Here is a 25165-nt window from a genome sequence, read left to right on the forward strand (position 1 = left end):
AGGTTGGGTTTGAGCGTGCTGCTGCTCGCAGCACTTTGATCAGCGATGCTGCCCAGACCCAGCAAAAGCTGGTATCTGCAGTTCAAGGCCAGCAAAAATCCATCAGTTTCAGGTTGTCCCCAAACTGAAGACATTTAGACTTTATGTGCCATGAAACTTCTGTGACAGCATCAGGGCACAGCACTCACTCCAGCCAGCCCGTCTGTAAGAAGTGCCGAGAAATGGGTGGGTTGTCTGTGCCCTGCAGTGAGCGCCTGGAGGTGGACCAGGAGGAGGTCCAGAAGGAACTTGCTGGGCGTCCAGGCAGGACCAGATGTCCTTGGACAGCTTTCTGGTTTCTTTGGAAGAGCAATGCTAACATCTGGTGGCCACGTTAGTTCATTGCATCCGTCTGCGGGTTTGCTGAATAGGCTGAAGGCTGGGGTGATGGGAAGCTTTCCATACCCTGACACGTTTTCTGTCTTTTGATGGTACAACAGGAGGGTATCCAGATCACAGAGAGCGGCAAGTTCCACATAAGCCAAGACGGGACCCTTTCCATTCAAGACCTCGGCGTGGCTGACCAGGGCAGATACGAGTGCATAGCCAGAAACCCATTTGGCTTCACCTCCAGCGCTATGCAGCTCACCATCACTGGTAGGGTATCTCCTGTGGTCCTCGTGAGTCTCCTCTTGCTCTCGTGTGAGGAAGGGCTATGCTGTGTTGATGCCTACACTTTGAACGGATAACTCTGTTATTTCTTTAGCTTCTTTGCAGACAGGTCCCTCGCAGGCGTGATCGGAATCGCTCGGTTGTGAAAGCCCATGCACCTCCCAGCTGCTCCTCGCTGTTTTCTCAGCTGAGCTGCAATTGCTCCCTGCAAAGCCAAAGGTGTTGTCTTAAACCGCCTCCTGCAAGCCGAGCTGTCGGCGTGCGTGTAGTTACTGCCTCTGCTGGGAGGGAGAAATTTATTAAAATGTGCCAACACGCTCACAAGTCATCGTCTGACCGTAACCCCACACGCCAGGGGAGGGAGAAGGAGAACAACGTTGTCGCTGCAAATACAGGGTTTTAAACGTTTGCTCAGACCCTTGGGGATGGGAAATAAGTCGCTCGTTTTCAAGCTACTGCTCCGTGCATTAGGGAAGCTGTAATGAATAAAGAGGAGTAGCGCTCCTCTGCTAGTCAAACCAGAGGTCAAGAGTGGAAATTGTACTTCTTAGAGAATAAGGAAGAACTGGCAAGGAAAAAAAATCAAAGGCAAGCAATAAGGTTAAAAATATAAGTAAGGGGCTATTCCTCAAGGACGCAGGAATAACCAGCATGGATAGTGAGTAGCTTATTAGATGAATTTAGTATCATTTTCTATACAGGGATTGTATGCAAGGAGCTGAGAATAATCTGAAATATCTTTGTTGTCTGAAATTATTCCTAAAATAATTTCTGTGATTTATTCTTGACTGATATCTCGTTTTCCAGCGGGCTATTGCACACACTGGTAGCCAAATGGGAACTGGTTTGTTCAGATGTGACAAGGTCCCTGGCTTAAGAAATGCATTCTGTAGTAATTTTTAAGAATTCATGTGTTTACTTCTGAAGGTATTCAAACAGCATATTTTTTGATTTAAAATGATGTATCTGATGTGTTAACACTAAATTTGAACTGAATTAGAAGTGTTCCACGAATGGAAAATTAATATATGAGCAATACATTCAAATGAATTTCATGACTTTTAGAAGTTTCCTTTGTGGGAATTAAATACATTATTTTGGGTTAACCCACTGTGATTTTTACATTTTCTTTTTCCAGTTTAACCACCAACCAAAACAGGCATTTATTTGCAAAGCTGTACAGGAGCAAACTCTGACTCTGTGTTCCACAGCCATCTCCTGAAAAAATCACCTTCAGGCAGTTAATTTCTTTTTCAGAATATCCGTTTTAAAAAAATAAATTCATTATGTTTATGTTGCAAATGGAAACGCAGTTTGACCTGCAGTGGAGTAACTACGGGGCTTGTACTGATACACAGATTTTCTTGAGCTTGAAAGGCAAATTAATATCGAGGTGAATTTAGGATATTTTGTTCTTTCTTTCTGCTTTGGAAAGCCACGGATGTCGGTCGGAGCGGCGACACGTTTGTAGCCACATCGATACGGGAAGCCATCAGCAGTGTGGACCACGCCATCAATTCAACACGCACTGAGCTGTTTAGCAAGTAAGTGCGTGAAGTGCCACGATCTGAGACTTGAAGGAGAAAAGAGATAAAGACGACAATGAATGAAGCTTTCTCAAATCTCATTTTGTCATTGACAATCCGCAAATGAAAGCTACAGTATTGTTTCGAGTATCGGAGGTTGAAGCTGCACCATGTAGGATGTAAGGATGTGATAGAGCTTCATAACAGGCATTTGGGATTCTGGAAAAATCTGATACACGACTGTCACCTCTTAATGTCACTTATATCTGCAACGTACATTTTGTCAGCTGGAGTTGGCTCCAGAGACAGTGCATAGAAAAGAAAATAATCAATCAGCAGAGTCATTTTATAAATGCAACTGACTTTGTGTAGGGTGAACAGAAGTAATAATATAATATTCTAACCATTTCCTCAGTGAAAAATGACTTCTCGAGTGAATGGTAATTCCTTCCTCTTCCACCCCAATATACGTTTTTATTGAAAAGATAGTTTGTATTAAGCCCAAAACCTCTGGGTTTCAGCTGTTGAAAAGTGAAAAATAAATTACTATGGCAGAAAAAAACAAGAGATGCTGAGGAAATTAAATATGTGTATTTTCCTGGGGAAAAATATCCTTTCTTTAATCATCTGCAATATGCAGGCAAGCCACATGGGTCTTATGCACTAGTTTTGGGGGTCAAGCAGCAGACCAGGCTTAGAGCCTGACTCTTGCTGCCTGTAGAGTCTCATTGCTCTGAACAGAGTCTATTTATTTTAATGTTCCTGCATCACTTCTAATTCCTTGAAACAGACGCCCCAAGACCCCCAATGACTTGCTGGCTCTCTTCCGTTACCCCCGGGACCCCTACACCATTGAAACAGCCAGGGCAGGTGAGATCTTTGAAAGGACCTTGCAGCTGATTCAGGAACACGTGCAACAAGGTCTAATCGTGGATATGAACGTCACAGGTAGGAGAGATTTTATTTCCCTTCTTAACTTCATGCGCGGGATTAAATTAAAACAACAATGTGTAGACATGCAGAAAGTTTAAGAAGTGCAACGGTGTACCAAAAGTCCAGGTCAATTTGGGGCATATCAAGAAATGTGTTCTCTGGGTTGCAATTCTCTCTTACATCTCATGGTTTTCATAACAGCTGGAGGGCTGGTCTTGCGTTTACCGTACCAACCCAGTACTCAGGAAAGTGTTTTCAGTTCCCCGTTTTGCTAAAGATTTCTTGACTGGCTGTGGAAGCTCTAATCTTTAAAAATATTTAGCCATCTAGCTCACAAAGGAGTACCTTTGTGGATCCGAGGTTCAGTCCCTCAGCAGCGTAGTCAGAGATGTTTCCTGCCCTCCAAGTGGCAACGAGAAAAATACTGTAAACTCTGGAGTATTCGGATGCTGTAACAGCAGAAGGGGGATATCACTCCTCTGTCTCTCTACTATTTTGACCTCTTAGCTACAAACTCAGATGGGTTCCAGCCACTCGGGTTCCTTTTATCGAGGCAGGATAGCAAGCAACAAAGCAATGCAACACCAAAAATATTTAGTGATGTCCAAGCATCCAGCAGCTGGACTCCAAAACTTGCTAGCTGGGACTTCCTTTATATACAACAGGCATTCCCATACGCTGCGTGTTTCTACCTATACGTGTGAATCATCATGTAGCAGGCATGTACATTTGGGGCCCGTAAATATTTTTTCCTGCCTGGATGTATTCCAGGGTGCGAGGAGTCTCTCTCCAGGCTGCAGGTCTCGTCTGAGCTGGTCGGACTGCCAGCCTCTCCTCCTCGTTGGTCTGTCAGCATCCGCACAGCACAGCATTATTCAGCGCTTTCGCATGGCGTAGCGCCCTGGCAGTCACCCACAGCTTCCCTGCTGCTTGTCACGTAGAGTTTGGATGGTTGATGGTGCTCGAGGTTGCAGTAACAACCCAGAGAGACGTAAAATAAACCTAGAATGGAGACTGAGACCACCCCCACGGTTTGGTCTACCAGTCACAACATTTCTGGTTTCCACCTCTGTGCAGTTTATACTAAACTCTTTTCCCCTTCTTTTCTTCTTTGTGGGACTGATATGATCCTGTGCTTCATTTGCCTTCCATAAATTACATAGCAACACGACGATCAGAGACCTGGCTTTCCCGTGCCCACCCAGCAGCGGGTTTCACACGGAGCCCTTACAGGGGATAGTAGGAACCCGATGGCTGCCGTGGCTGTGGTCTGACCTGGTGCTTTGCCTTTACCTTCGCAGGCTATCGGTACAATGACTTGGTGTCCCCTCACTACCTGAACATGATTGCCAACCTGTCGGGCTGCTCTGCCCACCGCCGCACACCGAACTGCTCGGATATCTGCTTCCACAAGAAGTACAGGACCCATGACGGCTCTTGCAACAACCTCCAGCACCCGATGTGGGGTGCGTCTCTCACAGCCTTCCAGAGGCTCCTGAAACCCGCCTACCAGAATGGATTTAACCTCCCCCGGGGGTTTTCCATGGCAGAAGATGCCAGGGACCTGCCCCTTCCTCTACCTCGCCTTGTCTCTACCGCCATGGTCGGGACTGAGACCGTCACCCCCGATGACCAGTTCACGCACATGCTGATGCAGTGGGGCCAGTTTCTGGACCACGACATGGACCAAACGGTGGCAGCCATTAGCATGTCCCGCTTCTCAGATGGAGCACCCTGCAGCGAGGTGTGCAGCAACGACCCGCCTTGCTTCTCCGTCATGGTCCCTGCTAACGACCCCCGCGTGAGGAACGGGCGCTGCATGTTCTTTGTCCGCTCGAGCCCTGTGTGCGGCAGCGGGATGACCTCCCTGCTGATGAACTCCGTCTACGCCAGGGAGCAGATCAACCACTTGACGTCTTACATCGATGCCTCCAATGTTTACGGCAGCACGGAGCAGGAATCGCGGGAGCTGCGGGATCTGAGCAGCCAAAATGGGCTGCTGAAGCGAGGGCAAGTTGTGCCCAGCTCGGGGAAGCATCTCCTTCCCTTTGCTGTGGGGCCACCCACCGAGTGCATGAGAGATGAGAACGAGAGCCCCGTGCCGTGCTTCCTGGCAGGAGACCACCGTGCCAATGAGCAGCTGGGTCTCACGGCCATGCACACGCTTTGGTTCAGGGAGCACAACCGCATCGCCGCAGAGCTGTCGGCCCTCAATCCCCACTGGGATGGAGATCTCCTGTATCACGAGGCACGGAAGATTGTGGGTGCCCAGATGCAGCATATCACCTATGCCCAGTGGCTCCCCAAGGTCCTTGGGGAAGCTGGGATGAAGATGCTGGGTGAGTACAAAGGCTACGATCCCAACGTCAACGCGGGGATTCTCAACGCCTTTGCCACTGCTGCCTTCCGCTTTGGGCACACCTTGATCAACCCCATCCTGTACCGGCTGAACGAAACCTTCCAGCCCATCCGCCAAGGCCACATCCCCCTGCACAAGGCCTTCTTCTCCCCTTTCAGGATCACGCAGGAGGGTGGGATTGACCCCCTCCTCCGTGGGCTGTTTGGGGTTCCTGGGAAAATGCGCGTCCCCTCCGAACTCCTCAACATGGAGCTGACGGAGAAACTCTTCTCCATGGCACACTCTGTCTCACTGGACTTGGCTGCTATCAACATCCAGAGAGGGCGAGACCATGGCATCCCACCTTACAACGACTTCAGGGTCTTCTGCAACCTCTCATCTGCACAGGAGTTTGAGGACCTCAGAAATGAGATCAAGAACTTGGAGATCAGGGAAAAGCTCAGGAGGTACTGTAGCCTGGACTTGGAAGCATCAAAATCGCTGGAGATCAGTCAGTGCAAAGTTTCTGCTTCTCCCAGGACACCCATCAAATAATCTTCCCACATATTGCTACCCAGAGATGTTAAGATAGGGTAATAGCTGTGGTTTAAGAACGGGGTAAGACAAATGAGGTCTTTCCAAGTGATCCGTCTGGTTCTGAGTGGAATGTCATCAGGCACTGCTGTGGTGTAGTTTGGGAGCAGATTGAGCCTTGGAGCTATTTTCCAGTGAGACTAAACTGCATCCTATCTGCACTGGCTGCCTCTTTCCAAGGCAGGCCTTTATCCCATTGTCTTTTAGATAAGACCATTATAAATACTGTCCAGATGAGTTCCTTGTGTACAAATTCCTATGACGGGATCAGATTTATATTATCCCCACTCTTCGATAGTCTTTTAACTGTTTTTTAATATCTGTTATCCTGCAGTTTATATGGAACTACCAAAAATATTGACCTGTTTCCAGCACTGATGGTGGAAGATCTTGTTCCTGGTACCAGAGTTGGACCAACGCTGATGTGCCTGTTAACGACACAGTTCAGAAGGCTGAGGGATGGAGACAGGTATTATCATCGGAGTCAACCCAAAGTCTTTGCTATTCTGTTTGGGGGGATTTGCTCCCTACAGGGAGGAAGAGAACCTGTAATTTTTTATTATTTCTGGTCTTACGATACAAGGAAGAGTCTCCTCTGTCCTGCGCATTTGCAAAAGGACTTGCTACAGTTACTGTCAATGTGTCCTTTCCTGATTTAATAATTCTCATTTCACTGCAGGACACTGAGCACCATTGAGGATGTGCCCGATGTCTCATAAAAATGCTAGCAAACGTCCACGGGAGCTCCTGTCTAATTCCTATTTGGTGCTTGTGTGAATGAGACACATCTTTGCCCCCTGATACACTTAGGGCAGGAGCATTGTTCACCCGTGCCCCAGCGTGCTACAGCAGAGCTGTCTGAGCCTTGGGATTCCCCTCCAAGGGGCTGTACCTGCAGGTGGTGGCATCCTGCAGCTCCAACCAGCAGCTCACGGGGGTTCCTGGGTTCAGAAAAGGGCAGTCTGTGTTTGCAGCTGCCTGACACCAGAATAAAAGCTCCTTTTTGAGGGGTGTGGGTGCTGCCACACAGATGCAGGGGAACACTTCTCCCTCTCCCAGCCTCACTCCCCATCTTCTTCTCCTACTCCTGAGTCATGCTGTGATTACAACCCACTGCAGATTTTGGTATGAGAATCCTGGAGTCTTCACACCGGCGCAGCTGACTCAGATCAGACAGACGTCCCTTGCTCGTGTCATCTGTGACAACGGTGACCACATCCAGCAGCTCCAGAGAGATGTATTCCGGGTGGCATCGTACCCGCAGGGCATGGTCGGCTGTGAAGAGATTCCCGCGGTGGACCTCCGCTTGTGGCAGGACTGTTGTGAGGGTAAGGAAGGAGGCTGCTCTAGCACCGACTGACGTGGGGATGGCTCTGGGTGGCATTCATCACGTGCCGTCAGCTTATACGAAATGCCAGGAGCTGGTTTCATGCTACACCATGAAAACCATCAGTCAGCAAATGGATGCAAAGAGGAGAACAGAACAGCACAGAACAGAATAGAACAGAATAGAATAGAATATTTCAGTTGGAAGGGACCTACCTCACCTAGCTGAGGGCTTCTGCCTCTGGCAGCAGCCAACAGCACATGCCTAGAGGACAGACTGAAACAAGACGTAGGCATGGCGATCCCCACCGTGTATCACTTTACAGATTCATTTGGGAGTCTGTAAAACTCTGCCATTAAACCACAGATCCTGCCATAGTCCCTTTGTGCTATATTCTGGGTACAGATGTCCAGCTGACACATGGGAATCCATGCGTGATGCATGCCCTGTTACACACCTTGGTTGCCCCCTCTCCTCTAGCATAAGAGACGTGTCAGGGGCGGATGGTGAAGGAGGGCAGCGCTGCCTGCAATCCACATGGTTCTGCTTTAAACATGAGTGCTCACTGCAGCCTTTCCCTTCCTTCCTAAGACTGCCAGACACGTGGGCAATTCAGGGCTCTTTCTCAGCGGTTCCGAAGCAAGAGGTCTCCTGGCTTCAGCTACCCAGAGGAAAACCCTGCCAAGCATAAGCCTGCCTTCCCCAGGTGTAGTATCGCCGCTTCTTTTACCTCCATTTTATGAAGGATAAGAAAAGTTTTCAATAACTCAGTCCATTCAGACTTTTGAAATTGTCATTCTGCAGAGGTCTGGAGGTCAGGGGTGTTCCAGTAGATAAATGCTGAGCTCGGTCAAAGTCTTCCAACACTTTAGTGCAGAGCCTGACTCTGATATTTAAATACCTGGGCTGAGTGGCTATTTGGCTGGCATCTCTTGGCAGGTGAATCTGGCAGTCGGGCCCTTCTGTTTGACGCTTATTTGGAGGCTGATGTTGGAGCAGGCAGAATGATTCTCTCACCCAGGAAGCTGATATTTGCATAATCCCTTTCATTTTTTATCCCTGACCCCAGAAATGAGGCGCCTTCTCCAAGCCCTTCCTCCAGAGAGAATCTCGAGTCCCTTGTGGCTGAACTGGAGAAGACAGTTGCTTCCCTACGGAAACAGGTAAAACTTTGTGCCCCAATGTTTGTCTTCCGTGGAGTCACCCCAGGAGCAGGATTTAGCTATTTGCTACGGGCAGCCTCTGCAACTTCTGTGTCCTCCAGAGCCAAGAGCAACCATCCGATCAGAGGGAACAGGTACAGAAGAGGTAGAGTAGGGAGAGAAGAGATGAAGCTGAGCTCTGTGAGCTCAGACCTCTACAACTGTAGGGTAAAACGCAAGTTTGAGCCTCAGCAAAAGTAACTTGAGCCAGCACTTTCTTCTTGTATTTGAGACAGGTTAAAGACTATCTGTGCAATGGTGCAGACTCCTCTTTCTCATCCCCACCAGGTGAATGTACTAGAGAGCCAGCTGAGGTGGCACCACAGGAACACCAGCACTCATGGACAGGGGAAGAAGACTGGAGACAAATGGAGAAAAAGATGACCATGTCACTGTTCGTATAAGGTCAGTGTGTTTGTTCTGGGCTGGGATCCAAGTGGTGGATCAATGTGGTGCTGCTGAGCGCGTGGTGGGACACCTCAGCAGTCTTCACATCCAGAAGATGCTGTTGCAGAAAGGGATGGAGCAATCTGGTGATGAATGGGACAAGAGGTAATAGGCTTAAATGCAGCAGGTTAGACACTCATTTCTACCAGTAATGATTAGTGACTCACTGGAGTGGGTTGTCTGGGGACGTTGTGGCGTATCCATTCCTGGAGGTCTTTTAAGAACTGGTTTGGCAAAGATGGGGAAAGACTTAAGTATAGGACGGACTAGGTGGACTGGGCGAGGTCTCTCAGGCCTATTCTTCTGGGACTCTGGATAGGTTTCTTCTAACAACACTTAATATCATAACCCCAAATCCAACAGCCTCCAAAGGACCTTTGTGGGGAGAGAGATATCACAAAGCTCAGTGATGGAGTAGATGGACTGGTTCCCCCTCAGGGAAACAAGGACATCTGGGCAGATGGAGCAATCCAACATTTGCTTACATATTGGCAGAGATTTCCCCCTCAACATCTGAGTCATTGTGCACCTCTCTTCTGAAGGCACCAGTCCTCTGTTTGCTCAGCTTGAGCCAAGGGAGCAAGGCTGTGAAGTGCACGTCTAAAGTCACTGTCAGCACTTGCCAGCCTGGGGACTCCTGCTGCTGCTCAGCTGTGGCAGGGTGCGGGCAGAAAGCTGCCAGACCTCTGGTCCCTGGTGTTTAGGGGCACGGAGAGCACAGACTGAGCTCCCTTAGCCCGCTTTCCATGGAGATCTCTGCAGCCTTGAAAGAGAGGGTGAACAATTCACTGGCACCTGCCAGTCTGGAGAAGGTTTTTAATGGTTTTTATGTGTTGCAAATGATTACTCCAGGGACAGGAGCAGAGGAGTTATGCAGAAGCGTTGTTCTGCCAGGCAGTCTGTACTAGAAGGAGCATCCTCAGGAAGTTAGATTACAGGATAGGGCACGCAAAGGCTGGTCTGTGCCGGTAATCTCAGCAGAAAGCAGAAGGGGAAGCCTGTAGGCTGGCCACACTGTTTTCCAGTCTGATTTGGTGTGTTGGTCCTTACAGACTTTCCAGTCAAACAGCGATTCCCCTTTAGAAATTTGACATAAATTATAGTGTGACACGTGAGTTAGCTTTTCCTTGCCATCATTTCAGATCCTTGAAGTGCACTCCAGGGTTTACAGGGTCCCTGAAAAGTATTCCTGTGGGTTCCAAGGGCTGTTGCTGTTCTGGTGCTGCAGTTCTGCATGCCCCAGACCCGCCAGGCGCTGTACAAACAGCTCGCTCTGCCTCCAGCTGCCTCCCATAGAGTTTTTCTGCTTTCCTGTGCTATTTCAGGTGCCCTGTGACCTGCACTCCCACTCTCCGCCAGCCAGTCCAACCCACTCCTACAGGGCTCAGAAAGCAGCCACGAGACCCCGCGATGCTCTGCCTCCTCTCACACCTCCTGTACCGCTCCCTGTCCCAGGATGACTGTACTTTTTGCCTGTATTGAACCCTCTGCAGTGACTGCCTGTGAGCCCCTCGGCCCCTGGACCGTTCCTGCCCTTGTCAGCCTCCCTGGGATGGGCTCTGCCTTCTTTGATGGGGACAGACCAGCGGTCTGCCAAGACGCCGCTTTCTTCCGCAGTCCCCAGGAAATGGAGAATTATTGAAGCTGCTTTAGTGCCGCTGTTCTGCTCTCGTCCTCCTCCCACGCAATGCTGTCGTCATCTACCTCCCCTTGTCTGAAATGTCCCATGGGCACCCAACCGAAAGAATTCATTACGAGGCAAAATCTTTCTCATATGCACTGTGGTGCCAGGAAGCATCTGGAGGAATCTTAAAAAAAAAAAAAAAACCCAAAAAAAAACCAAACAAGAAACCCAAAACAACTCCCCAGCCATCTTCTCATGCCAACAGAAGGAGCAAGAGGAACCTCAGGGCCCTGGCAAGCACCGTTTGGGCTGGGCTTGCCGTCCCTGCCAGTAGCGAGAAGGTGAACCCAAGGCCTGGGGAAGTCTCCCGGCTGTTTGGGTGCTTCAGGATGGGATGCCAGACACAGCAGACCGTGGCCGCCCCTGATGCCACGATCAGCTGCTGTGTTTTGGCAGTCCTCGGGTAACGAACGGCACATCCTGGGTTACGTGACCCTGCGAGTGACCTACCGTTACGTGCCCAGTGCTCGAAAACATTTTCCTCGGCGTGACCTGCATTCTCCAACTTTCTGCTCCTTTAGGGGTTTAATTGGATTTATGTTTGTCTTCCCTTTTTTTTCCTCCTAAAAGGCTCTTTGCTGGAAGATGTATTTTGAGTGTAAACGTAACAGGACCTGGAACAGAACCTCAGATAATTAGATGTAATGGGCGCTCTCATTAGTGGAGGGGAGCTGCTGTTTTCTGTCAATTAGTACGGGAGAACACTATGTGCAGTATTTGACACACGGATGAATGCAAAGTGCTGTTTGTGTTTATTGCTCCCAGGTGCTCTGCAACTAAACCAGGACTATGTAACCAGCTCTACTGAACAAGTCTTCTGGTTTTGTTGCTCTTTGGAGGTGCTTTTTAGTGGTGCTAGAACTAAAGTCCCTGTGTATCCACCATAGCCCCAAATCTGTGGACAGATCGGTTTTTAATACATCCTTGTTAGCTGGTCACAGGGACTAAAGAGAAAATACTTGATCCATCAGATATCTGTGCCTTCCTTATCTTTCTCACTTTTCCTACATCCTCCCACCTTCCCTCCCACAGTGCAAGGACCAGAAACTTTTATGAACTTGCTTTTTCTTTTCTTCTTTTTTTTATTTTTAGGTGTTTTATAGTACCAAAGGGATTCAAAGCAGCAGGGATGCTCCTGGAACTTAATAGGAAAAATAAAAAAGATACTAGAGAAAGGTTGTGATTTATCAGCTATTTCCTGGCGTGGGACTCTGAGCTGTGTGTGCGTGTCCTCTGCAGACACAGGTTTGCAGTGATGAGTGTGTGTTATGCATGTCTGGTAAGTTCAGCTCAGAGTCAGTATTTAGTCCTCAGGGATGTTTGTCATTTTGAAGTACTCTTTCATTTAGGTGCAAATCAAGATCCAAAGCCTTGCGTGTTATAAATCGGCTGCACTTGTCTATTGCTTGTACCACTAGAGAATCTAATCTGGCAAAGGTCAATAAAGGTAAATCAGTCTCCAGTCTCCTTCTGCAAACCACAAGTTTACCAAGTCCTCATTCAAAACAGTAAGGCATAAACGTTCGGTGCTTGATCTAATCAGATAATCTCTAAATGCATAACCAAGCAGCCCATTTTCCTCCTGATGGAGTGTGAGGTGAGGACCAGACTTGCCAGAAGCGCTGCAGAAGGATAGCAGAGGGGGTGTCCCTTCCCTGTGTGTTGCAAACCTTTCTGCGCTCCATCCTCTGTTCCCCTCCCCATGCTGAAGTGGGAAAAATACACGGAGAAATTGCACATCCCTGCGTGCCGCCGAGGGCGACGCTGTGTGCTGGGCAGGTGGGGGAAGATCTTGGGGGAATTACCCGTATATTCAGGTGCTACTTTGGTAAGTAGGGAGCAGAATATTTTATTAAAGACTCCCTTTTTTCCTCATTTCCATCTGTGCAGCAATGTGCCAGGCATGCTCACGGAGCGCTGTGTACTCCTGCCCTCTGTCCTGGGCTTCTCTGCCTGGGAGAGGGTGAGGAAAGAGCTGACCCCCAAACCCAGATATTGAAATCCAGCTTTTGCAGGTTGTTTGGGCATCATGGGACACCCAGGACGCAGGACACGGCAGGCCTAGAGCTGTTGACCCAGGGATGGGTCCAATTTGTTCCTCATACACCATACAGTTGCAGTCTGCAACCTAGACCCCTACAATTAAATTTCCTTTTTTTTTTTTTTTTAAAGCATCCTCTTTCAAAACCCAACTGCACACCCAAAATGAGCTACCCAGGCCAATTACAAGCAGAGGAGGATCGAAATAATGGGCTCAAGGCCAGGAGCGGAGTTGCCAGGCACAAAATTCCCACTAATTAGATGGAACAGTTAAATGACAAAACCCGGGCAGGGGCTGGGGTGGGGGGGGGCTGGCATTGAGATTTCTCACCGGAGCAGCGATCTTCAGGCGGCTTAAAGCGCACGTGTAAGATGCGAGGTGGGAATCTCCGTCCTTTGGCCGATGCCTCTGGTTGCTGGGGTTTGTCGGGGGAGTTGTAGCACGTCTGCGTCCGAGCGCGACCAGGACCGCGAGGAGCGCGGTGTGCTGACGGCAGCAGGAGCCGCGGGGTTGCGTGCCGGGGCTCGGCTCGGGATGCCAACCAGGCGCCTGGGGCTGATCCAGACCCTGCCTCAGATGAGGACCTCCTGATGCTGAGGGGGACCCATCTCTGCTGGATGCCAGCAAGCACCAGATCCTGGTGGATCTGGGAAGTGGATTCCCTAGAGATCCTTTGCAATGGGGAATTAGTGGGAGGAGGCAAATGCTTTAGCGGGGTAGCCCTGGGACGTCATTGCAGACCGAAAGGAAAAAGGATCTTGTGTTATAAACCCCACAATATCCACCCAGCAAATATCTAAACCACTTCAGATCTCCTCAAAGGTTATCTCCTTAATTCTGTTTTAACTCGCGCATATTTGTGGATGCAATTATTTTCCTATGAAAAAAAAAATACCCTCCCACACAAGTGAGATCAAGACTATTAACTCAAGTCAGCCACTTGTCACAAGAGCTGCTTGAAGAACAGAGAGCTGTGTTTACGGGTGCTCTAGTAACAAGCAGGAGAGCAGACTGTAAAATAATAATTAAAAAAAAAAAAAAAAAAAGCCGTTCTTCTCCGAGAGCGGCGAGCCTGGCTCCAGCTGTGCCCGGCTCCCAGATGTGCCCGTGGGACTCCCGCCTATAGACTCGTCCCACCTGCAGACTCGTCCCACCAGATCAACCAGTTTCACTTTCAGAAATAGGAAGTTCGCCGGGAAGGGCCGGCGAGCGCCCAGACGCGCGCGAGGGACGCGGGACGGCGGCGTGAGCCGCCCGGCCGGCGGCATGACCTCTGCATCGTCCCTTCCTCCGGCCTCGAGAAGAGCGGTGGCATAGACCACTGCATCCACCGCGTCCGCCGGGGATGGAGCAGTTTGTCCGGAAGCGTTTGACCTTCCTGACGTCCTTCTGGAACAAGCTCCGTCCCCGCTCCGTGCCGGAGAGCTGCTCGCTGGGGTATCTTGGTTCTGATTCCGTTTCGCTGCACTCGGAGCCGAACTCCGTTTCCTTCATCCCCAAGTCTTCTCTCTTTATCGCTTTATACGCTTTCACAGCCCGGAGCGCGGAGGAACTGAGCGTAAGCGCAGGGGACAAACTTCGTGTCCTCAGAGAAGAAGGAGAGTATGTCTTAGCCCGGCGGCTGCTGGGGGAACCGGCCATGGGGTACGTTCCCGCTGCGTACGTGGCCAACCTCAGCCAGGGCACCTCCGCTCACCGGCCGTAAGTATCCGATGCTCTGGACCCCTTGGGGGATGGAGGCTGGACCAGGGTGGCATGTCCCTGCCCAGGGAAAGGCAGCGCTCGCCCTCTGCGATGGCAGGGAGCGCGAGCTCCTCGTCCCCTGCTTTCGCCGTCAGCGGCGGCGGGACCGAGCGGGGATCTGCCCTCCCTCGGGCATCCCTGCCGTGAAGGTCCTGCAGCTCACGGCAGTGGGGTGGAGGTATTCAGCACAGCAAGCGAGGGTTGGGGGGGATGCACCGAGGGGCAGAGATGCTGGTCCCCCTCCCCGGGCGCATCACCCTCACACGAGATGGGATGGCTCCGGGCTGGGACGCGGAGCGATGGTGCGCATGGGTGCAGCTACGGTGCCAAATAAACGGGCTCCTGCTTGCTCCAGCTCCTCTCCCTCTTGCCCCGCATTAAAGGGGAGGCAGCGGGGAGGGAGGGAGCTGGGGAAGCTTGTACCTGAACCCTGCCAAAGGGCCCGGGAGTGTGGGGAGAAGCAGTTTGGGTTGGGACCTGCTGGGAAGCCCGGAGCTCTGTAGAGCCAAGCCGTGGTGCTGCTGCCGCCGTCTGGCTCCTGCTCATCCAGGTTCGGGGGCTGCCTCCCTGTCAGTGCCTCTCCCACCCGACACGGAGCTTGGGTTGATGTCTCAGCCCTCCCTCAGCTGGGGAAAGCCCAGGCTCATCGTTGCGTAAGGCAGCCCGGTCCCGACACGCCGGGCAAAGCGCCCCGAGACACTGCTGCTCCCTCTGCACCGGGCTCTGAGTCACTCCGAGCGATGCGGAGCGTGTGGACGGGGTGGGTGTCATCGCCCTGCGGACTCCCCCAGCACTTCTCCAGGAGCAGGAGTAAAGGAAAGGAGCGGGGGGGAAACCTGGGAAGGGGCCCTGATGTGCAAAGGCAGTGACTGCAGCCAGTGGGATGGGAGACGCCGCACCGGCGAGGACCGTGGGGTCGGCTCGCTGCTTTAGTCCCGTCGCACAAAACGCTTGGGCAGGCTGCAGCCGAGCGTGTGCGTGTGCGTGCGCAACTCGTGCCCAGCCCCGTCCCGAGAACGGAGGCGAGGGGGGATGCCGCGGCGTGGGAGGGCGGTTGGCAGCAAACGTGCGTGGCTTCGCAGCCGGAACGAGCCGCCAGCACGCAGACTCTGCGGAGCCGCAGGTCAGAGCTGGGTGGTAATTTGTTCAGCTGCCGTAACCCCACGACGTATAATTTCCTGCACGGCTTCTCAGACGCTGGCGATCCCAGCTCATGACGAAATCTTGGGCTTCTCACGTCCTGGCTGTATTAGCCTGGATGAAGCAGCATCTTCTCCACGCTCCCGTGCATCCCGCTGAGTCGGGACCCAGCCGGCCAACCTGCCTTTTCTTGCTGGAGATTTGGTGATGAATCTCGGCACTGACCGGGCACAGAAGAGGGGTTTGGCTGGGTCCTCCCTTCTGGCTTGGTGCTGCTGAGGTCCCCGACCAGTGCTGCCGTGTCTGGAGCAGCAAAGAGCAATTCCCAGAGATGTTTTCGTTGATGCGATTTGCTCAGGCGCTCTGAGAGCTGGTTGTGTCCATCAGCCGCAGGTCAAGAAGTGCAAAGCGATGCTGTGTCTGTAGCTGTTGCTCTCGTGGCGGGACAGATGGGTGCAACCCCACCAGAGCATCTTCCACGCAGCACCAGGTGGTCGGTGCTTTATTTACCGCAGGCTGTCAGCCCAGGTGCTGCGCTGAGCCGCAAGCGTAAACCTCCTGATTTGGGGATGGAGCTGAGACCTGGCCAGCTTGATACAGCGGTGACCAGACGCTGCTGGAGAAAACGGTTTGCGGTCAGCAAGCTGCAACAAAACGCAGCAAGTGCCCGCAAAACCAATCCAACGAAGCAGCCCTGACGCGGGCTGGCAATGGCGAGCGTGGCAGCCGCATTTACAGGAGTAAAGGAAAGCCGTGCCGCTCGCTTGGTGGCTGCCAGGGATGAGCAAAACGGTGGGAGGGAGCTGCTCCCCCTCCCTGGCTCAGAAGGTGCGGGACCCCCTGGGGTGGATGTGACCCCGTCCGTGCATCATCTCCTTGAACCACGCTAACCCCTTTTCTCTGCTTTATTCTTATTATACCCAGCTGGTACTTCAGCAAGATCAGCCGAAACGAAGCCGAGCAGCTCCTCCTCTCGCCTCCCAACCAGCACGGCTCCTTCCTCGTCCGCGACAGTGAGAGCAGCAAGGGCGAATACTCTCTCTCAGGTAATTTTGTGGCAATTATCCAGAGAAAATTAGCACAGGGAAAGGAACCAGGCTGTTCCTTAGGGGCAGCTCCTGGCTTGGTCAGCAAGGGGTGAAAAACACGGAAATATGTTTAAAGTGCTTTACAGCATCTTGTTAAAGTGAATTGACTGCTTTCTGAAAGCGTGGGGAAAGCTAATAGATGCAGGTATGGACTGCCGAATTACTGCGGCAAAGGAAAGTACATTTCTCCCGTCCAGGGTATGGAAGCCATAAACAATTCACAGCGGCTTAATGATGGTTTCGTGGCACAAACTCCCAGGATTTCATTCCAGCAGCTTTTGTCATCTGAGGGTTGTCTAAAAATATGCTACCACTCCAGATGACCAGGGCCTGGGCTGCTCCCACATACAGAAAGCTGAATTCAGGGGGCTTCGGACCAGGCAGTGCTGTTACAGTCTGGTCCGATCCATGTAAAAACAACCCCAAAAAATTCACGGCGAACCCCGCATCCCACCCATCGGTCCCCTGGGCTGCGACGTGCCTGCGGGACCACCAGCCGCTGCTGGTTTATCCACCTCGAGCAGCAACGAGCTCTGCCGCTCTCCGAGCAGTTCGTTTGTGGGGGGAATTATCCCTGCTAATAAAGCATCACCTCTCCGGTCCAAATGAGCCCCACTCGCCCGTGGCCAGGAGTCTTCTGAGCCAGGAGGTGGGAGCAGAAGGGGTGATGGGGAGTGGGATGTAACACCCCAGGGGCGAGTTAGGTTGCCTTAGGGTGAATTAATAGATCGGATGCCTGGAAAGGAGAGAGGGTGAGAGTCAGCAAGGAGGTGGGAAGGAGACGGCGATTGCACCAGCTGAGTTTTCCCCCGCCTGGGCTTCCCCGCAGTGCGCAACCACACGAAGGTCAGCCACTTCCGAATCTGCAAGAGCCCCGGGGGAAGCCTCTACATCCAGAAGGGGCATCCCTTCCCCGACATGGAGGAGCTCCTCGCCTTCTACACCGAGCACTGGAAGGTCATCCAGAGCCCCTTGCTGCAGCCCTGCAGCCCCGCGGTGCGTACGCCAGCGGCACGGCTCGGCCAAGGTCCCGGAGATGGCCAGGGTGGAAAAAAGGAAAGAGAAATTAGGGAAAAAATAGCAATAATTAGTCTATCCATTTGGGATTTGAGCTTTATTAAACTAAATTTAAAATACACCATTAATATAGCTGCCAGCATCACCTTTTATCAGCCATGTTAAGGCCAGGGCATGGCATTTATACGTACTTTTGAGCGGCCAAAATGCACAGGCCTTTCTGAAACGTCTTCTCCACGTTGAAGACTAGAAATTGCGTTGTTACAAATCCCTTTGATACTGAATCTGGAAATACCTGCGCTTCCAATTTTTTTCCTAGAGTATAATAAGGCCACATTGCTTTTATATAGTTTCCATGCCAATTAGTGTGGCACTCATAAAGTCAATTAGAGTATTAATCCCAAATTGCCGACTCATTTCCTTATTAGAATTCCATCCACCGATTATGACTTAGAAATAACAATTAAACATGTGAATAATCCGAGAGTGAAACTGAAAGGTGTAAGATAAAATAAATGCTTAATGAGCCAAAGTCTGAATCAGCCATAATATGCAATAATATTCATTTACTCATTTTTATTTATTGGTGGAAATGGAAAAAAGCCACGTTTGAGGTCTAATGAGGAGTGAATCATGACTCGAATTCCTAATATTTCATGTAGCCTCCAAAAAATCTCCCCCCTTGCATATGTCGGCTCCCAGCAGGGGTAATGCAGAGGATGCCCCACATGCTTTGTACCCCCAGTGAACGTTTAGCAGAGGGAAAAAGCAATGCACAGCCTGCAGCCCCAGTGCAACGCAGGCGGTGGAGCACCACGTCCTGCTCGCTCCTCTGCGGCCGGCGGACCTTAGTGGGCACCAAGAGCTGGTGCGGGCTCCACCAGCAGGTCCTGCCCGGCTGGCCGGTCCAAGCGTGCAACGTCCATTTTGCAGACCCCCCCCGAGAGGGACGGCTGGGAGCGCCCGCGCTGGGAGTTCACCCTGCGGAGGAAGCTGGGCGAGGGCTACTTTGGAGAGGTGTGGGAAGGGCTGTGGAGGAACACGGTGCCGGTGGCCATCAAGATCATAAAAGGTAGGTGGAGGAGCAGAGGTTAACAGTGGCCAACTGGGTCTTTCATTCACTGCCACGTCGTTCACCCCCTTTTGTTTCCTAATCCTCTTGGTTGCTGCGTCTGTCTTATCGAGCGAACTGTGGTAGGACCTGGCAAGTAGCCACTGGGCTATTTCTGTGGACCCGCCTAAGCTTGGGCTGCACCTTTATAAAGTGGCTCCATCCAGTGGGTTTGTGATAAGTCACGCCAAGTCAAGTCCAATGGGTTTGTGATAAGTCAAGGCAAGTCAAGTCCAATGGGTTTGTGACGAGTCAGGTCCTGATGGGATTATGATCCTGAAAATGGCAAAGCCCGGTGGAAAGCATCTCTCGGGTGTTTGGATCTGAGACACAAGGTGTGCAGACATGAACTTTGAGAGCAGGGGTGAGCTGTGAGGAGGAAAAAGGTCCTCATCCCAGTTGGAGGTGCTGAGCTCCCAACGTCCATGTAAGAAAGTAGCTCGTAACAGCCGTGTTGGCTTTCTCCCCCAGCTGACATGAAGGCAGAAGACTTCACCAAGGAGATTCAGAACCTGAAGCGCCTGAGGCATGAGAAGCTGATCCAGCTACACGCCGTCTGCTCGCTGGATGAGCCCGTGTACATCATTACTGAGCTCATGCGGAAAGGCAACCTCCACAGCTACCTCAACAGTGAGTACCCATGCCGGCACCGCGGGGAGCGGGCTCCTGGGGCAGTGCTGCTCTGCGAATGCTTTCAGTGGCCCAGAGTGGTCCTGTGAACCCGAGTGGGGACCCTCAGAGAGTGCAAGCCTGGTTTTGGTCCTGTTTAGCTCAGTGGTAATGCAGAGCATTCCATGGGCGCTTGGTGGAGACGGTCTTGGGTGACCCCAAGACCCAAAGACACAGTCTGGTGTGATCCTTTTGGTGTCTGCGTGGGCTGGGTCCGTATGAGTCCCTGGGAGCCCAACCATGTTGGTAGGGACCTTCATCCCTCCTTCTTCACCCACCCATGGTCTGCCAGCTCCCACCAGTGCACAGAAACCCGACTGCCGTGTTTGGGTAACTCTGCCTTCGTTAGGAACGAAATGGCCAAACCTCCTCCTGCGCCGGCAGCATGGTTTCGTTCATGCACAGACCTGGTAACAGGCCGTGGTCTACTCATCACCCGGCCATCGGTTTATTTTTCTTGGCCTTTCTTTTCCTGACCCAGTAATCATTCTTGAAGGGAAACAAGACAAACTGCTCCCACCACAACCTGTTTTTCTGCTGGGTACAATCCCCTCCTCCCCCACACTGACCTCGTTTTTGGTTGGGGCTCCAGCAGCATTTGGTGCTGGAGGAGCTGGAGCTTGCAGGTAGGACAGGTTGAGAGGCCCGGCTGGAGATTTGCATGGCAGAAGGTCACCTTTAGCTTTGAACGAGCCATGGATGTCTGCACCCTCGTAGCAGCACAAGGCGCTCTTCAGAGCTCACCCCAGTCCCATTCCTGAGGAGCACATGGCTGTGCTGCACTTCCCACGCAGTACAACCAGGACTGTTAGGCGGGACCTCCAGTTTGAGATTTTACACGTTCCCCTGGTCCCACATTGACGGCGCAGGGTCTCCTTCCAAACCAGAAAACCCAAAACAGATGTTGCTAGATTGCCCCCAACGCTTGGATCGTCTGGGTTAACAGGTCCTGAAGGGAAGTCCCTGGGCACCTCCCACCTGCTCAACATCGCCTGCCAAGTAGCGGATGGGATGAGGTACCTGGAGGAGAAGCACATTGTCCACCGGGATCTGGCGGCCAGAAACATCCTGGTGGGAGAGGAACTCACCTGCAAAATCGCTGATTTTGGACTTGCCCGGCTCCTCAAGGTGGGTCTCTCCCATCACCCCAGGCCACCAAGCTGCCCCACGCTGCAGCCGTTCCCCCGCCGTCCCCTTTCCCAGCCCGCAGCCCCAGCAAAGCCCCAAAAGCAGCAGCTGTGTTCATCATACCATCCCTCACGACCCGTTGTCCTCCCATTGCTTTTCAGGATGACATTTATTCCACCAGCAGCAGCACTAAAATCCCGGTGAAGTGGACAGCCCCGGAGGCAGCCAACTACCGCACCTACTCCCTCAAATCCGATGTTTGGTCCTATGGGATTCTGCTCTACGAAGTCTTCACGTATGGACAGATCCCGTATGAAGGTAGGGCTGCCAGCCCCCTCCACTGCCACTCCATCCACATGCCAGGCAGCTGGCCCACGGTCCCCAAAAGCCACCATGTCATGAATTGTTATATCGTCCCTCCCATAAGGGGTGTGGAAGCAGCTCCTAGAGCATGAGCAAGTTATTGTCCGCTTTGGGGATTGCTTAGAGGGACTTTCAGTGCTTGCAGAGTAGGTGCAGGAGCTGGGGGCAGGAATGTGGTTTGGGCTGGATGATCTCCCCCAGCCTCTGCTCTACCAGCCTCCTGGCAGAGAGACACCATTTCACAGCAGCGCCAGTTGACATCATGGCCCACGCAGGTGTACCTTCAGGGCATCCTCTGGGGACATTAGATTCAGGGCCGTTTTCTCCTTCTTTGCAGGAATGACAAACCAAGAAACCGTACGGCAGATCACCAGGGGCTACCGCCTTCCGCGGCCCAGCTCCTGCCCTCCTGAGATCTACAGCATCATGCTGGAGTGCTGGAGCGGCAACACGGAGGAGCGTCCTACCTTCCTGGCCCTGCGGGAGAAGCTGGGCTTCATCTACAGACGGCTGCTCAGCTCCCTCTCCTGAGGGACTTCTTCCCACCATCCTTCCTGCACAAGCCCCTCCAGGCCAGCTCTTGCCAAGAAGCTCCTTCCTTCTGGTTTGCCGTCTGACAGGGCTCCAAGGAAAGCACATCCCCCCAAAACCAGCCCGTGGTCCCTCTCGGTCAGGATGCAGGGAGGTGGCTAAGGGAAAAGGCAACGAGTTGTGGAGACCTCATTGCCAGCGCTTGGCTGTGTAGCAGTCTGGAAAAGCCCCGTGGTAGTGAAGGCATCACCCAGAGTTTACATCTTCATTCAGCCAGTAGGGTGGGAGGTCCCTGCCGCTCCCCACGCCAACGTGAAGGTTTGCAGTTTGTGTTCAGTTGTGGCTCAGCTTGATTTTTCTTGTAGTGAGTGTCCGGTGTATTTATCAATAAACGTGTGTGCATCCATCCACGTGAGTCCTTGCAGGGCATCGCTGGACGCTGCTCCCCTCCCTGCCCAGGAAGCAATGCTTTGCAACCAGTCCCACTCTTGCAACCACAAATATAACCATCTTCGTGTCTCTTTGGTCTCTGCTCATCCAGGTGTGCATTAAACCTTCGTGTGCGTTTGCCACCCCTATCCCAGGCAACAGCCCGGCTTGCCCCGAGGACCCTGCACAGGCAGCTCCTGCCTGGGCTGCTCCGCTCTGGCTCCTTGCCTCGCTCACGGTCATGTGGTTATTCCAAGAAAAATGCATTTCTGGGTTCAAATATTCAATGCCTTCTTTGCCCAGGTGCAGGCGGCAGAGGCAGCACTCGATAAAACACTGTTTTGCTCTTTATCACGCCCATGGTGCAAAGCCAAGAGATGTTCCCACCACCCTCAGCTCCTCGCTGGTCCCAGGGTACGGCAATATGGAGGACCTTGAGCCTCTTGTCCCCCCCCCAAAGCTGGAGGGAAGCATTTGCTCCAGCCAAGTACCTTCTGCCCCCCCCCCAACCCACGCACACTCTCAGAGGCCGGGCTGTCCTTGGCAGCGGTGGAAGGACTCACCGAAAAGCAACACCAGGAGCAGTGCCAAGGTCCCGGGCTGGTGCAGGCAGCCTTCCCCGGGGCTGGCACCGATGTGCTTGGGGCACCGATGGCAGGGAGAACAGCGTGCTGCGGGTGAAAGGCAGCCTGGCGCAGCCTGGCTATAAATTTTCTCCTGACAAGTGCGTTTTTGCCTGTTTGCATGAGAGGGGGTGACCGGTAGGACTGAAACAACAGCAGGGTTGGAATACATAAAGTTAATGAAGTTTATGCAATACTCTCCATGCCCGAGCAACATCCACGCTGTGCAAAAGAGCAGAAACAAGTCCGGCTGTTAATTGAGCAAGTCTCCGTGCACGAGGGGCCTGGAAAGGGGAGGTGGGAATGTGGTTTAGGGGTGTGATTAATTCTTGATCCGACCGGGCTTCCTCTGATGCCCGAGCAGGGGCGAGGCGGTTGCTGAGCCCTCGGGAGCTGCGGCTGTGCCCCGGGAAGGCAGCAGCTCCGCGTTACGAGTGTTCACAGCTGGAAAAAAGCAACAGGTTGGGTTTGGACACGGCTGCAAGCGGAGACCCTCATCTTGCAAAACATTTTGCAGCCTGATCAAACACCCGAGCAAAGAGCACACGTGTGCACAGCCCCGATTCCCTTCCACAAGAAACTAAAAACCGCAGCTCTGTCCGGCAGGCGATGGGTTTACTGCACGCCAAGAAAGGGCAGAAACACGCGCGGTGCAGGCAGGGCAAGGCTGTTGCAGCAATAAAGATATTAAATTTGCAGGTCTGGCTGCCACCAGATGGAGCTAAAAAATAAGCAGGAGGAGAAGGGTGTGCGTGGGGTGATGGGGCGGTGGGGGGCTGGCGTGGGGAGCAGTGGCGCATGGGTGGGCAGCCCTCGCTGCCTGCACTGGTCCCATCAGACATGTGGCCCCCGAAGCAGCTCACTCTGCTATAGCAATGCCATGATGGGTGGAGTGGAGGGGGGGGGGGACATGGTGCTGCCCACAGCAGTTTTTCCTTCCTTCTCCGCAGCTGCATGAAAAACCGATGATGCTGCTTGGGTTCGCCCTCCAGCACAATCTGCTGGGTTTTGGCATTTCTCCGAGTCATCGCTTGCTTCCTAAAAGTAGACAGAGTTGGAAGGGGGGGGGAGCCCAGATTTTCTCATCTTCTCCCAGGATCTCAGCCTGGGCAGGGCACTGCAGCTCCCCCCCCCCAAAATCGGGGCCACTATAGGGACTGGGCTCTTACCGAAATCCATTCCACGAAGACAGAGCTGCCGGGGTCCCAATCCTTTCCAAACCCCTCCGGAGTGGGCATTGCAAGTACTGTCGTTAAAGGCATTCGCCTGCTCTGGCTTCAGCCTGGCACGTGCCCCATTTGCGGATTCAACTTCACCGAGTGGCATTGGAAAACAGCATCACGCTAACGCGATGTATTTGAGCTGCAGAGTTTCTTTCTATTTTTAAGGTCCAACATTGGCCTTTGAAGGGTGAGGGGGAAGCAAAGCTGCTGGAGGAAAAAAAAGAAAAAAAAATTCCCCAAGCAGCAAGAGGCAGGCAATGAAAGGAAGTATTTCTCACGCCGGGGCTGCTGTGAGAGTTCCTCGGAGGCGGCGGGGTGACACGAGGGCCGCTGCAAGGGCCGAGAGCGAGCGGAAAGCATCAGCTGTTGTTTTTTTTTTTTTTTTCCCCAAAAATGTGAGTTAAGCAACAGTCAAAACAGGGCACCTCGTCAAGCATCACGAGGCAGCGACGAGGGAGCAGAGGAGGGGATGTCCGTCCCCGTGGGGGTTGGTGCCGTGGGAGGTGGGTGGTCGTCCCTCCGATAGCAAGGGGGGGATGCTTAGGGAGGGGTATGGTATATAAAGAGCCCCTTTGCTTGTCTCGCTTCTGTTGCCCAGTGAATTCCTTGCAATCCCACCACAGCGGGCAGCACGATGACCCGAGACATGGGAAATCAGCTGGAATCATAAAATCGTTTAGGTTGGAAAAGACCTTTAAGATCATTGAGTCCAACTGTGAACCTAACGCTGCCAAGTCCACCACTGAACCGTGTCCCTAAGTGCCACATCTACACGTCTTTTAAATACCTCCAGGGATGGTGACTCAATCGCTTCCCTGGGCAGCCCGTTCCAATGCCTGACAACCCTTTCAGTGAAGAAATTTTTCCTAATATCCAGTCTAAACCTCCCTTGTGCAACTTGAGGCCGTTTCCTCTCATCCTACTACTTATTACTTGGGAAAAGAGACCGACACCCACAGCAGTGGGGATGGAAACACCACAAAAATAAACGTGCTTGTCTGTCAGATGCTTTTCCTAAACACATCTGAGTGCTGCCAAGGGGCAAGAAAAATCCCCAAAAGCACCAGGCACCCCAAGCAACCGAAGCGATGCCAAGGTCTTTGCTCTCAGCAATACCATGAAGCTGCCTGGGAATGCAGTCTGGGGGGAGGGATCGGGCTCTCCCTGCTTTTTCACCCCCAGCAGAGCAGAAGCCCAAGTCTGTGAGACTTTACAGACATTCAGAAAAATCCCCTTTAATTCAGCAGGGCTGTTTCAGGCAGTTTTGCTGCACTGGACAGGGAGCCGCTGGCATCAGGGCAGCCACTCACCAATGCTTCGGTCACCGCTGTAAATCTGACTTGCCTTGCAGCAACGT

General features: G+C 52.4%; 2 protein-coding genes across 6 annotated transcripts in view; both read left to right on the top strand.

The window, feature by feature from the left end:
- Positions 1 to 12166, top strand: part of LOC115339979 (peroxidasin homolog) — a 49493-nt gene extending 37327 nt beyond the window's left edge. For 3 of the 4 annotated variants that reach the window (XM_030010720.2, XM_030010719.2, XM_041122107.1), the window contains 10 exons: positions 480 to 636; positions 2087 to 2195; positions 2968 to 3125; positions 4412 to 5915; positions 6377 to 6511; positions 7162 to 7370; positions 7961 to 8075; positions 8439 to 8532; positions 8860 to 8976; positions 10344 to 12166. In XM_030010720.2, the coding sequence (XP_029866580.1) occupies positions 480 to 636; positions 2087 to 2195; positions 2968 to 3125; positions 4412 to 5915; positions 6377 to 6511; positions 7162 to 7370; positions 7961 to 8075; positions 8439 to 8532; positions 8860 to 8955 (2577 nt within the window). In that variant the 3' untranslated portion in view covers positions 8956 to 8976; positions 10344 to 12166. The remainder of the gene's footprint in view (positions 1 to 479; positions 637 to 2086; positions 2196 to 2967; positions 3126 to 4411; positions 5916 to 6376; positions 6512 to 7161; positions 7371 to 7960; positions 8076 to 8438; positions 8533 to 8859; positions 8977 to 10343) is intronic. The other variant, XR_003922879.2, reaches the window with a different exon arrangement.
- Positions 12167 to 13737: 1571 nt separating this feature from the next.
- SRMS (src-related kinase lacking C-terminal regulatory tyrosine and N-terminal myristylation sites) lies at positions 13738 to 22903 on the top strand. 2 transcript variants are annotated; one of them, XM_030010725.2, is made up of 9 exons: positions 13740 to 14180; positions 14279 to 14444; positions 16551 to 16672; positions 17544 to 17710; positions 18665 to 18803; positions 19314 to 19472; positions 20458 to 20639; positions 20801 to 20957; positions 21340 to 22901. In XM_030010725.2, exons 2-9 carry the CDS (start codon positions 14383 to 14385, stop codon positions 21531 to 21533), a joined length of 1182 nt encoding a protein of 393 aa, XP_029866585.1. In that variant the 5' UTR covers positions 13740 to 14180; positions 14279 to 14382; the 3' UTR covers positions 21534 to 22901. The 2 variants fall into 2 exon arrangements, with proteins under 2 accessions (XP_029866584.1, XP_029866585.1); XM_030010724.2 differs by having other exon boundaries at positions 13738 to 14444; positions 21340 to 22903.
- The last annotated feature ends 2262 nt before the right edge of the window (positions 22904 to 25165 follow it).

This window comes from Aquila chrysaetos, chromosome 3 (assembly GCF_900496995.4).
Source record: "Aquila chrysaetos chrysaetos chromosome 3, bAquChr1.4, whole genome shotgun sequence".
In the NCBI taxonomy this organism is placed as follows: Eukaryota; Metazoa; Chordata; class Aves; order Accipitriformes; family Accipitridae; genus Aquila; species Aquila chrysaetos.

What these genes read in the sequence shown, in the direction of transcription:
- SRMS (XM_030010724.2), top strand. Translation starts at nt 14,089, where the DNA reads ATGGAGCAGTTTGTCCGGAAGCGTTTGACCTTCCTGACGTCCTTCTGG. An exon ending in GGCACCTCCGCTCACCGGCC is followed by an intron (nt 14,445 to 16,550) that starts GTAAGTATCCGA and finishes TATTATACCCAG; the next exon opens with CTGGTACTTCAGCAAGATCA. An exon ending in TGCAGCCCTGCAGCCCCGCG is followed by an intron (nt 17,711 to 18,664) that starts GTGCGTACGCCA and finishes TCCATTTTGCAG; the next exon opens with ACCCCCCCCGAGAGGGACGG.